We start from the raw sequence: 13485 nt of genomic DNA, 5'->3' as shown, positions 1-13485 counted from the left end.
ACAAGGGCCAAATTTATTAAAGAAAAAAAAATACACATTAAATTATTTTTTCCTACACATGGTATGTTCAAGTGTTAACTATTCTAATTAGTTTGGTTTTGATCAGTTGTGTCTCCTCGATATTTTTGCTTCCTTTTTGTCTGGCAGGGCGTGGAGAGATGCTGTCCACCTTTAGGTACCATTTGATTAAGCTTCAGCATAAAATGGATTCGCTTGAGATGAGCGTGTGATGTTCATTCCCATTTAACCTCGGTCAGACATACGAGGAGGGCAAATGCTCTTATTGTTTATGATATTAACGACTTTAATTCCACCCCCACGGACAAACTGCATATATTTTCTACAACAGAGACAGGCGGATGCTCTAATGACTATTTTTCATCACACAGAGTTTTATTCCCCCCCCTTTAAAACTTGTTCTGCATGAGAGATGTTGCCGCCTGCAGCCGTCTAAATGAATCTTTTCCCGCGAAATGGTGTAAATATTCTCTTAGTGCATGTGGACATTTTTAGACTGAGCTGTATTTATCGTGACCTTCTGTTATGAAATCTCGATGGAAGTTGACTTTTGAGGGGACAAAAAGTGGACATATTTGTAACCCCACTTCCCTGTCGTGTTTCTGCTGTTTCCAGTATTCCATTGTGTGAAGAGCACGGTCCGTCACGGTTTGATTTGAATGTCTTGATTTCATGGTTTTTATTGATTTTAGTATTAATCCATGACAGGATGACCGCAGCACTGGTTCACAGAGCCTGCGGAATAACGACAAACATTCGCGACTTTAAAGCAGTAACCACTATTTTGACTGTTTTGATCGTGTTTCCCACCTCTGTGTTTCTGCTGCCGTGCCCCCCCCCAACCCCAGATGCCTCACCTAAAGGACTTTCCACAGCTCCAGTAACAATAACAGATTCCTCGGTCTTGTCCTGGATTTGCTCGTGTTTAGGACGTTGAGCTTCCACCTGCGGACTACTGCACGTTTCTCTTACTAGGTGGATTTGTTACGTGGCCACGTCATGCGTGGTGAGCGGTATTAACCCTGAGTGGATCCGTGTGGAACGTCGAGCCTTGATGGCAGTTGGCTGTGCATCCTGCTCACGGCGGGAACGCCACCAGACAAATAGTTTCACGTCTCTGTCGGACTGACTACTCTGTACTGATATTTATTATTGCTATTTCAATAAAAACACCCAGTGTGTTAAAGGTGTCGGGTGTTTGTGTCCATGTCCGTGAGCCACACCTCATTTATGTTCAGTAGTGAGTCGAAGGAGGATTTTACCCTCAGGGAAGCATTGTTAATAATATTACGCTAATAATAATCATCATAAAAGAATTTAGAGGAATCTGCTGAAGTTTAACTGAATGCAAATATTCTGTTTTATTAATTTCAACTTCAGTTAACTTCATTTCAGAACATAATGATTTAATAAAGAAAAAAGAAGAAGAAAGAAGTAGTTCTGCAGCCCGCTGCTCATCTCTGCTGCAGGACTGAACAAAATACATTTATCTGGCCCGGGGTGGCAAATACCGCTGCTTTGACATCCCTTTGGTGTCTGATAACGACCCAGCTGTAGCGTCTGACTTAAACCCTAACCCACTCAAGGGCAATGTAATGTGTAAGTGCAATAAAAATATAAATGTGAGTGATCATCTTTTCCCAAACCCAACTGAGTAGCTTTAGTTTAGTTTAGTTTTATTACGAGGGACACCACTCACCCCGGTTCCCACCTCTTTGACCTTTTGCCCTTTGGCAGGCGCTACAGGTCCATAGAAATAGACTCAGAGACAGGTTCTTTCCCCAAAGCTGTTACCTTATTGAACTCAAACCTACACTGATGTCACTTTCTTGTGCAATATTCGACCCCATACCTGTGCAATATAAATATATATATATATATATTTACACTGTGTCTTTATACTGTGTGCACTTTAAGGAGCTGCCCCTTTAATCTCGCTGTACCCAGTACAATGACAATAAAGGCTTTCTATTCTATTCTATTCTATTAGCACCTAAAACTAACCAAGTAGATTTAATGTGTTTAACCCAGCACAGTGTCAACAGTTTTAATGTTACCATGATGACACAGGTCCAAGTACGCCTGTGGCAATGTTAGACAGTTCGGGGCACGAGTACTTGATGAACTGGGAGAGACAACAGGACAGTTGCTCTAAGCGTCTAATATTGACACAGATGGGTGGCTTGTGCGTCCATATCAAACACCAAAGGGGATGACAAAGCCCCGGTGGTGATAATAAGAACGGGCTGGAAATGGTGTTCCACAAACACGGAAAATGTGCTTCAGATGTGATGAAGTCACTTTTATTATTCATGACCTTTAATAAAAGCTTTTGTAAACAGTTGTCATGTGGTTATCTGATATCAATCTCTGTCAGAAAAAAAACACGTTATATGAGAATATGAATATGACACACAGTTCCCCTCATCAGCCACTTACTACACAGTAGGTACCATCCATCCTCCCTCTGCCTCATGCCTCTGCCTTCTGATCTGTTCCTGAGAATCTGTTTCTACCTGCCTGACCTCACAGGAACCACATTTTGAGTGAAAAAAAAAAATCTAAATTCATTTAGAAACATAATAACTGGAGTTGCATTTGTGTGTATAACCTCACGGGCTATTTCTTCTGCGCATGTTGATTTTTATATTTTGTTTTCTAAGAGGTCATCTGTGTCAGTTCATATCATACAGCAGCAGGTCGATGTCCCATTAGACACTATGTCCCTTACATAACCCACATGTTACGGCATCAGCACTGACACTCTTAACTGAAGAGGCGGTTACATCAGATGGATCAAACACGAGCGGCATACATTTGCGAGATAGGGGAATGTGACGGAGGAATAACTGTTCGTCATTGTCAAATAGCAAAGTGTTGTAGCGTTGGTCAACAGTTGGTAAATCAATTTCCCCATTTTGTATTTCTGTTTGTTCCACAGCAAACATTTGTGTGACGAAGGCGTACGAGAGGCCAGAACAACATGAGGCTTTGTTCTATATTAGACAAAGTATTTTCATTTGTCTGCACATTAAAAAATGGAGCAGTGTAACTGATCCAAAAACACAGGCTGTCAGGTTTTGAAGGATTGCACTGGGATCATTATTATGGGATCAAATTATAGTGCTTTTTTTTTTTTTTTAATTGCTAATTTTGACGATATGATCTGTCATATTAGGACGTCACTCCACTTCTAACATTGCTGCTAATGGCATCCTTCCTATGAGTTTAATATCATGTCATCTACGCAGCAACAAACTGGAAGTAGCTCTCGACATTGCTTGAGCTGTGAAAACATGATCACGTGCCGGAGGACCTTAAGCTTCCAGATGATATAGTAAAAGACAATAGAAGGTGTCCTATAGACTACAGACTGACATGCTAATGCTAATGCATGCTAGTGGTTACTGGTCTGACACTGGAGAGGAAAGAACACTGTAACATGTGGGGCATCTTATACTCTGCATTAACTATCAACTTGTATTCAATCATAAATTCATTTCTAATCCTCCAAAAGATGTGAAAACTACGGGGCTAAAAACACAAGTGAAATTAATTTTAAATTAATTTTTAAATGTTCTCATACATAAAAATACAATTTGCTAATGAAGACAGTAAAATGTGGTTGAAAGGCCTGGAAAAACGCCTTTAAATTGAGATTATTTTGTCACACATTCTGATCCCATTGTGAAGATGGAACTTCCATGCTAAAAGCTAAAAGCTAAAAGCTAAAGCTAAATAAAAAGAATGAATGTGTGTTGATCAGAGCCGCCTCCTGGTTGCTCTTCCGCCCTGCAGCTCTCCATGGCAACTGGGCGAGCCTCCTTTTCCCGCGTAAATACCCTCCTTATTTGGGTATGTGGCTACGCAGCAGACGTCACAGCTGTATGCAAATCACGCTGATTGAAGAAATCAGAAAATGGTGGCGCCGGACTCGCGCAGCGCGCCTGCGTGAACGTTTCTACTACGGGCACACTCGCTACGTCAAGTTAGTCACACATAGTCGCATCAAGACCGAACGCCGGATGGCTCAGCCTTCACAATAAGCGCATTGTCGTTACGACAAAACGGGACAGTAATGCGCGCGCATGACGCTTGGCTTTAATTTGAAACTGCCAAGCGGAAGTACACTTTGTTAATCCCGCGTCTTCACGGTTCGGCGGTTAACGTTACAACTGATGGTCTGCACGGTATTGTGAAGTGTTATATCAGAGACACTTTTAAAAAAAGAGAGGACTTTTTTTTTTACCGCGTATGACACAAGTGGGAGTCGCTGAGCTGTTTCACTTTGTTACAAGGTAAGTGTGTTTTCTGGCTTTGTGGACGGAGCTAAAGTGGGTTTTTTTTCCTGCTCGGCGTCTGTCGGCGTGCAGTAAAGTTACCGGAGGATGGTCTCTCCGCTTCCACATCTAGCTGTACAAACTGCGTTAACCCCACCGGCTGCGAGCCAGTTCGCGCTTTGGGCTCAGCGGTACTAAAGCTTCGATGATAGTAACGCAGTTGACACAACATTGATGGTTTTGTGAGCTTATTTTGCTGCGGTGTGTTTGTGAAGACCACAGTACATCCGTGACGTCTGTCCGTCTGACGATGCTCTGGTGTTTAGCAGGGTAACATTAACGTTAGCCAAGTGGTTGGTTAGCCCAGAAAACACCAACTATTTCCACCTCTAAGGTCCGTCTGCTGTTAGCTAGCTCCGCTCTGTGCTTCCCGTGCCTGGGCTCGTGCGCACACACGTTACTCGGACAAGACTAGTTTTTCCTCCGGTCGTCCCAACAGCGACTCACAGAGAAACAAAGTTTAAATATTCCGTTGGCTTTAGCTTAAAATGCTTAAAGTTGCGAAACATGGTGTTAAATTAAAGCGAGTAAGTTAGTTTAAATGCTGGTGTGTGTGTGTGTGTTTGTTGTCGGGCTGGTGGGTGTGTTTGCTGCGTCAGTGTCCTGCCCCTTCAGCAACATCTCAACTTTATCGGCACGTTGGATTTAAAACACAACGTGTACGACATCTTTCACTCGGGAAACTTGTGTCTTCTGACCCCCACCACTGTAAAACGTCAGTTATGTGTGTGTGTGCTATAATTTGACAACGTATCGAAGAGTGCAGTGGAAAAACGTGCAAGTGTTAACAGCTCTGCTAGGCTTGTATTGATATGTGCATCCATTGTCGGACACGGAGTTAGCTGCCTATCGCCGTCGAGCTTTTCGTCCAACATTGACGGCCCACTGTCCCACCCCAGATAATCCCATACACTTTGACGTAATCTCATCTTGTTCCATAGAGATTTGTGAACGAAATAGGGGTCCAACATATTTTTGAGTCTCTGAATAAGGCAGAGAAAACGGGTACTGTTATCAGTTTATCTGGCAGAAGAATACACGTTTTCCTCAGAGGTGATTTTGACGTTGCAGCTCGAACAGTAACGAAGTGGTCACTGAATCTGTCCCAGTGGATCAGTAAACCTGTGTGAGTCATTTTTTTTTTCGTCGTAAACGCCCGAAGAAGTTGCATCTTGTCCGATAATGGACGCGCCTTGTGGAGAGCTGCCTCCACGTTGCGATCTGGGCCTAAACAGCCAAAATGACCCAGAACCAAGCGGCATCCCCGAAATAGTTACGTCCTTGTTTTATTTGTTTTTTACTTTAAGCATTCTGCAAGCCGATCCTTTGGCTATGGCAGCTCCCTTTCCCTGGCAGCACTGCCAACCTGCGGCTAATGGGGAATATTCACGTCTGTCTGGAGCACGTGCCCACTCGCTAAATCTACGAACTTCGCCCATCGTCTCGTGCGTGTCCGCTTTCTGCGAACTTCATCTCAACTTTCCGCTCTTTTAGGTTGTATCGTAGCTCTGAGGCGTCGTGTGCAGCTGAGCATCACGTCGCATCAGTTGGCAGCGCGCCTCCTCTTCTTCCTCCTCCTCCTCCTCCTCCTCCTCCTGCATCCATCCTTTCTCCTGCCATGTGAGGGCTCCAGTCAGGACAGGATTACACAATCACTGCTGGCACCATCGCACATGGCATTTTACACGTTATCACAGCTAAAAATCCTGCCATGTTTCAACTGTCTTCTGTGACACACTGATGGCCGCGCAAATATCTACTGATTTTCGTCAATTTCACACATTTTTGTAGTTTGTGCGCAGCAAAAGACGTCGGAGTCCGCTCCGTCTTTTTAACGCTTGAGCGGGCGCACAGGTGGAGTGAGTGTAGCCCGCTGGGAGAAGCTCTCTAACGGCTAAACACGGAGGGTTTAGGTGGTTGGCCACACATGTCGAGCCTCCAGTTGCATCAGCACCACTGTTGCGTAAGACATGGTCAGGCCGCGCTGTTCCTTCCTCTGTGATGCTCGGGCTGATAACCCTGCTCATTCACTGCACACACACACACACACACACACACCTCCCCCCGTCCGCAGGAGCAGGTCTTAAATGGCATATGACGTAAATGCGCATATTACGCACACAGAAGCAGCTTGTATTGTTTAGATTCTGTTCTCTGAGGGGCTGCAGACTTTAGTTACAATAGAATGTGAAACTGCTAAACCATAGTTTAGCTTTCAAGAGTAATGCTGTCTGTGTCCGGACATAAAACCTGCTGTCGAAGGTCCTGAGAGAGGAACACAATCTAGTTTTTTTTGATCATTCACATGGTTTAAGCATCTAAAGACGATGTTGCCTAATAGAATTGTGTTCTTCTGGTGACATTAGTTGGATCTAAATGCTTTGAACTGTCAAATAAAACTGCACATTTGAATACATCATCTTGGGCTTCTATAAATCAGGATGGACATTTGTCACTCTTTTTCTTTGTAGGCCACACGATGAATCAATAAATTGAAAATCTAGTCTGAAGATTAATTGATAATGAAAATGGTTAGCTGCAACCTGATTTTGATCTATTCTTAATTTATGTAACTGGCCTATTTTCCTGTGTTGTTTGTTAAGCTGGTGAACCTTGCAGACATCTGAGAGAAAATTTAACTCTTACTGCAAGTTTCTCTGTTCCCTGGAGAAACTCTTGCAACACTTAAAAGATTGTAGTTGTAGTTTTAGGAGCTGTAGCATCCTCATCATTTAGTAGTTTTCATGTTCCTCTGCTTGTGTTGTGTTTTGTTAGATGTTTAGCTTCCACAAGCCGAAGATGTACCGCAGCATCAACGGCTGCTGCATCTGCAGAGCCAAGTCGTCCAGCTCCCGCTTCACTGACAGCAAACGCTACGAGACCGACTTCAAGAGCTGCTTCGGGTGAGTCAGCAGCTTCCACAGGTCCAGATGGATGACTCAGCGATCACTGAGTCACAGCTTAACTCGACTATCCGCTGTGATGCTGTTATCGTAGACGTTCAGGGTTTACAAAGGAGCAATGCGTTAGACTGTGAGGTGGGAGAGACGTCAGGCAAAGCTACTACGTGAGGTTAAAGGGACAGGTGCACCACGCAGGTGTTCTAGAAACAACCGTAGAATAGTTATTATAGTTTGCCTTTTTGATTTGTCTGCATACTGTCAGCAGTTGCAGCAGCAGTGGCTACACACAGCACAATTTAGATCCCTGGGCTACTTCTTCTCAGTCACAACTCAGATCTGACCACAGAAACACAATTGTTTTAGGTAGATTTTTGAAAGGATCCTCCTTCCCAGAGTTACTGTTTGTGGTGCAAACAAAGTCATATAGTGCCAACACTTTTTCTGGCCATATCAGCAAATGTGCTAACGTTTTGGCCAAGTGGCCTTCATCAGAGCCACTAGGCCAAGCATGCCAGGGCCTGTTCTGATAAAGACCACCAGGCTCAAACATTGGCATGTTTGTGGACATGGCCAGAATAAATTGGTGAAACGGAGATTAGTCAACTTTGTCCGCAAGATCTAGGTTTTGTACATCTACATCCATAAAGCATATACATCTCTGATGCAGCATGCTCATAGTCTGTATTCTGTATTCTAACACTGCAGGTTGGGTGAGGTGCGTTGTGGGGACATCTGCAATGCCTGTGTCCTCCTGGTAAAGAGATCGAAAAAACTTCCTGCTGGATCCAAGAAGAACTGGAATCATGTAAGGACACATTTGCTTTCATTACACTGGTAGGCCTTTTATGGAGCGTTATGTTTTGTCATATTTTGTAATTCTGAAACAACCTGGCTTCACACAGAGCTTTTTGGTCAGATTACTGAGGCAGATCTTCCTGTAAAACTCTAAAACGTTGTCTCCTGTGTGGTTTCAGGTGGTCGACGCAAAAGCTGGGTCGAACATGAAGGCCACACTGAGGACTAAGAAGATGAAGAAGAAGCTAAGGCCGAGCCAGATTAGTCGGGTGCAAAGTGAGCTGCAGAGAAACAGTAAGCAGCCAATTCAGTACTGGTGTGACTATAAAGTTCTAATATGTGACAGTGAAAGAATAATGATGATTAGTGCTCCTCTGGGTGGGACTACAGTATGATTGTGTCTAATGTAGAATAGTCACGTCAGTTTATTTGCAGCAAAGTTATTTCACTCGTAGCTGGCACTGTGAACTGTTTTATACGAACCTATTATTATCTACAAGCTTTCTAATAGTCCTCATTTCCATCAGTGTGTCAGAAACCCTCAGTGCTTCAGAAAACCTTTTTTCACCACTATTGATGATATAGTGGTGAAATATGATAGGATATGTTTTAAAGGAGCAATGTGTAAAATATAATGGAGAGAAGTTTACCTGGCAGGCATTGCCTACAGCATCTTACGACCACCAGACCTCCATTGTGTTACAAATAGGAGGGCAATAGTGTTGTGTCACCCTGGAGTCCCCTTCATATTTACTATCTAATACTATTACTGTTTGCTCCTTCCTGTTTGGTGCTGAAGAGAGCTCACCAATTGTCTCATGCCAATTGTGAACATCAATGATACGAACACTGTCAACAGTCAAGGCTAAAAACATACAATAATATCAAACATGTTTGTTTTTTATTGAAACGGAACGGTCAAGACGGGAAAATGACTGTCGAAATGACTGTCGGACAGAGTTTTATGAACTCATTCACACCCATAAAAAAGATTTTTCTTTTAGGATACAGCTTCAGTCTGAAAAGGGTACAACATTCTTAAAGTCTTTTCTATACATTATATCAGACAGTTCAACTTGTCCATGCCCCAAACAAAAACTACACAACACCTGTGCCAGTGTTCACAGTGGTAAACATATTATCATGAGTCTTTTAATGTCAGCATTCCTGTGTTGTTGCAGTGTTCTTACCTCTTCTCAACAGCTTTTCTTGTCATTTCGGAAGGGGCTAAGGAGCTATTTATACTGTATGATATCATAAGATAAGCCCTATTTTTCCACAGACCAAATAAGCTGTGAGGATTTGTACTTTCATTGTTAATAGTTCTTTTGTTTTGTTAGTTTATTTTTTTGTTTGAGGCCTTCATAGGAATGTCTAATTCATGTTCTGTGGTGTTTATCATATTGCGTCTTTTAATGTCAGCAGGAAGTGTTCAGTGTGATCACAGTTGTCTGTGTCCTTCCCAGACTCAGACGCCCACAGCACCACCTCCAGTGCCTCGCCAGCCCAATCCCCCAGCTACAGCAACCAGTCAGATGAGGGCTCTGACACAGAGCTTTCACCTGGCTCAGCCCCCTCCCAGGCCTTCTCCTTCCTGGACCTCACCTACTGGAAAAGGTAACCATCTCCTCCACAAAGTGTCCCCCTTCTTTCCTGTTCATGACTGTGGAAAGCTGGAGCCACACAATAAACGCAAACATTAGACCTAATTTTCTACAGTGAGTGGCATGTTCTTGACCATAACTGAAGAATTTATAGGTCAACTATGATAATTGTGTAATAGTATAAAATGATGAAGAGACAGTATTTTATGTCCACATGGCCAAAAGTAAACTTCACTGTGCCATCAGAATGTTTACTGACCATTTCATCACCACCACTCGGGAACAGAATGGGAAATGTTGACTATTTCACATTTGGTCGGATGCTGAATTGGTGACACTAATCTTGGGTCGAGACAGACATGGATGTAATCTGCAACATGACTGGCTGACGCGGGCAAACAAGCACAAGGCAGTAGTTTGTATCTCTTTAACTCATGGCACATTGTCTATGTTAGCTTTTGTTTATTATGTGCCATACAGACATGCATACATGTGAGTAAGACAACATGTAGTCCAAATGACCTGAACTCAGTATTGCATCCTGCGTTATGACTTACCTTGATGTGTCTTAACCTGTCCAAATAGGGCTGATGTCTTGAATTTATGTTCCTACCCTAAAGTGGCATAAAACTCTATATCATCATCCATTTTACACACTGGATTGGGTGCAAACAAAACCGACCCCATGATTGTTTTCCAAACGTGCTCTTGTATAGTAGATTATGCAAAGGTTATGTTTCTGACAGAATCTATTTGATGTTTCAGACAGAAGGTGTGCTGTGGGATCGTGTACAAGGGACGCTACGGAGAAGTCATTATTGATCCCCACCTGTATAAACCCTGCTGTCAGAGGAAGCCAAAACCGCATCAGCAGCAGGAAGAAGGTGGGAAAATGGAGGAGGAGGAGGAGGAGGAGGAGCAAGAGCAGGCAGTGGAAAAGAGCGCAGTAAGCCCGTCACCACCCCCCATAACCAAACAAGAGCAGGTGGAGGAGAGCGAGCAGCTGGGTGAAGAAGGGCGGTGATGGCAGCAGCACAGGGTTGGTACGGTCTTCCTCAGTGGACAAACAGTACAAGACACTGACTCATGACAAATGACCAAACATGCAGTAACACAAATGGTGCAAACCAAGCCTCACTGTAGTTTCTCTGTCTTTAACAAGCTGCTGCAACTCTCCGTAGTAACTCAGACACCGTCTGGACTGGGTTCTGTTTTCAGTGTCTTGACTTGCTATGAGATTCTTTTTTTTTTTCTTGTAAATACTTTTATTTTTCTTCCTGACTGAAATGCTGGATCGATGAATGCTGCATGAAAACCTGGAGACTTCTACAATTGGGCCCCTTTACTCTTAGGGTGGAGCCATAAATTGGAAAGCAGCCTCCAGTTTGTTCTCAAATGTTGCTCTATTTAATGATTCTACTTTTCTCGAATAGGACCTGAACGTGTCTGTCCACAATATAGAACTTTCTGAGTTTATGTAGATTGTATATATTTCCAGATGATGCGACGGTGTCTCTTATAGCAATTCATGTTGCATAGGCAGGTAAAGACACAGTGCCACGGTGTCGTCAGACCTGTATGGGTTTTGAAGCCTATAACGATGACCAATGTATCCACACACGATTTAATAGAAAAGAACTGATTTCAGTTGCCAATATTAATGCTTTTGTGACTTCAGTATGTCTTCAGTATGAGGTCATTGTTTTTAAGACAGAGAAGCTTGTGCTGTTGCAAATTTGACAGTTACCATGTTACACACACACACAAATGCCAGTTCTACAATTAGCTAAATATTAGCAGTAGAAATATATTGCATTGATATATATAATTTTTTTTTAAAGCTGATACCAGCTGATACAAGTTATGCATCTTTACCAAAAGTCACGAGTTTTCCTGTTGTCCACAGTGCTCATGTCCTGCCAATAATGAAAGCTGATAAATAATTTTGAAGCATTGCTGTCAGAGCGGATAGACTCATGGGGCATTTGCATATAAAGCACAAGATGATATTCAGGGAGGCGCCCAGCTCTCAGCACCAGTCCACATGCAGCTGTTATCTGAAACTGTCAAGTGAACCATTATAAGCTAAATAAAACCCTCAGGAAGATTGTGGCAGCAGTACAGAATGAAACACGATGGAGGCACTTCCTGCAGTGTTCTTACCTCTCCTCAACAGCTTTTCTTGTCATTTCGGAAGGGGCTAAGGAGCTATTTATACTATATGATATCATAAGATAAGCCCTATTTTTCCACAGACCAAATAAGCTGTGAGGATTTGTACTTTCATTGTTAATAGTTCTTTTGTTTTGTTAGATTTTTTTTTTTGTTTGAGGCCTTCATAGGAATGTCTAATTCATGTTCTGTGGTGTTTACAGAACTCACTTTACTAAAGCTAAAGTATTGTGCATGAGCTTTCCACACCTTATTTTTTGTTGATGTGATGGTGTACAACTCAAACAGATATTTTTGTATAGAAATCAATTAGGGGTGGGCGATATGGCCAGAAATCTTCTATCATGGTATATGTAATTTTATATCACAGTACGGTATATATCATGATAGATGACTTGTTCTGTAAATTCAGTTAATAAATGGGTTAAAATAACTACTACATACTGTACTTCTTCACCCTTGACTATTTTCTTCCTTTGGAACTTGCATACCAACAAAAACAGCTGCAGATGAATAGTCTCTGAAAATGGAAGCTTCAAGCCTCCAAATAAAACAATCATTTCAAGTGTTGCAGGTTTTAATGTTAACAGGTGCAGATGAATAAGCAGCCTGACTTCAGTCAGTGGGATCCTGCTCTGTGTTTAGTTTCACGTCACCTTGCCAGGCAGCTGGATCACACAAGAATAACTCCCACAGTGGAAACAATATTCTCTGTGGGGGGGGGGCACGGTATATACCATCACATCGCCCCGCCCTAAAATCAATAAATGGAAACAAGCGAGTCTCCACAAGAGTTTAGTTACAGATCTGATATCCTCCATGAATCATGTCCGGGAAATTGGAGCATTAAAAATGACAAAGGGGATTTCAGTTGGATCTGTACCTTGCTGGTGTGTCCGCTCAGATTTCAGGGATACCAAACGCACTGTCAGTATTTCATTGGACTGTTGGCTTTTTGTTGTTCCTTTCTAAAGTTACCATGGCAATGCTTACAGCTGCGTGCAGATTTCTGAAACTTTTGTATTTCCTGCCATAAGGTGATTGTTTCAGGTATGCCAGCAAATGTGTACTCACTGTCAGTCAGTGCACCGGTAACTAAAATGAAGGCATCAAACTGCATTTTCAATGCTGCTCCTCAGTCATTCAGGTGTTGAGGAGCAGTACGGATGCTGAACAAGGGACTTAAGTTAAGCGGTGTTTGTAACGGTATCCTAGTTTCACTCATTACTGAACCTTGTTTCTGCAGAAGAAGTGTTCCACCTCAAAGGAAGAAAGCACGTGCTCCACATTTGTCCTCTAAGCGTTGCATCACATATGGGGTAGATTCATCTAAAAATGTCTATTTATTAACTTATCCTTTATTTTATTTTCACTACACTGAAATGCATTGCTCTCTGTGAGCATGAATACATTTCAGCGTGTCTGTCCAATGCTGCCATATAGACTGAACACAGTGGATACGATTGTATTAAAAACTCTACTTTTGCTCTTTAAACATTGTATTTCCCAGTTGTAGTTGAAGAGAGATTCTTATACTCCTGATGTTTTGGGTAGAGATGCAACATGGATGTCGTCTTGTTTTGCCTGTAGTTCAATTAGCATGTGATGTCTGCACTTAATGTAGAGAAGATATTTTAGTAGGCTGTCTGTACA

The 13485-nt window shown here is 42.5% G+C and overlaps 1 protein-coding gene across 1 annotated transcript; it reads left to right on the top strand.

Annotated features, from left to right (window-relative positions):
• The first annotated feature begins 4193 nt into the window (after positions 1-4193).
• Positions 4194-12247, top strand: LOC139221949 (SIN3-HDAC complex-associated factor-like). Its single transcript, XM_070853894.1, has 6 exons — positions 4194-4316; positions 7134-7261; positions 7967-8066; positions 8236-8350; positions 9523-9673; positions 10426-12247. Exons 2-6 carry the CDS (start codon positions 7134-7136, stop codon positions 10682-10684), a joined length of 753 nt encoding a protein of 250 aa, XP_070709995.1. The 5' UTR covers positions 4194-4316; the 3' UTR covers positions 10685-12247.
• Positions 12248-13485: the final 1238 nt, after the last annotated feature.

This window comes from Pempheris klunzingeri, chromosome 22, assembly GCF_042242105.1.
Source record: "Pempheris klunzingeri isolate RE-2024b chromosome 22, fPemKlu1.hap1, whole genome shotgun sequence".
NCBI lineage: Eukaryota > Metazoa > Chordata > Actinopteri > Acropomatiformes > Pempheridae > Pempheris > Pempheris klunzingeri.
The sequence above is the reverse complement of the archived record's forward strand: the minus strand, read 5'-3'. Positions and strand labels throughout refer to the sequence as shown.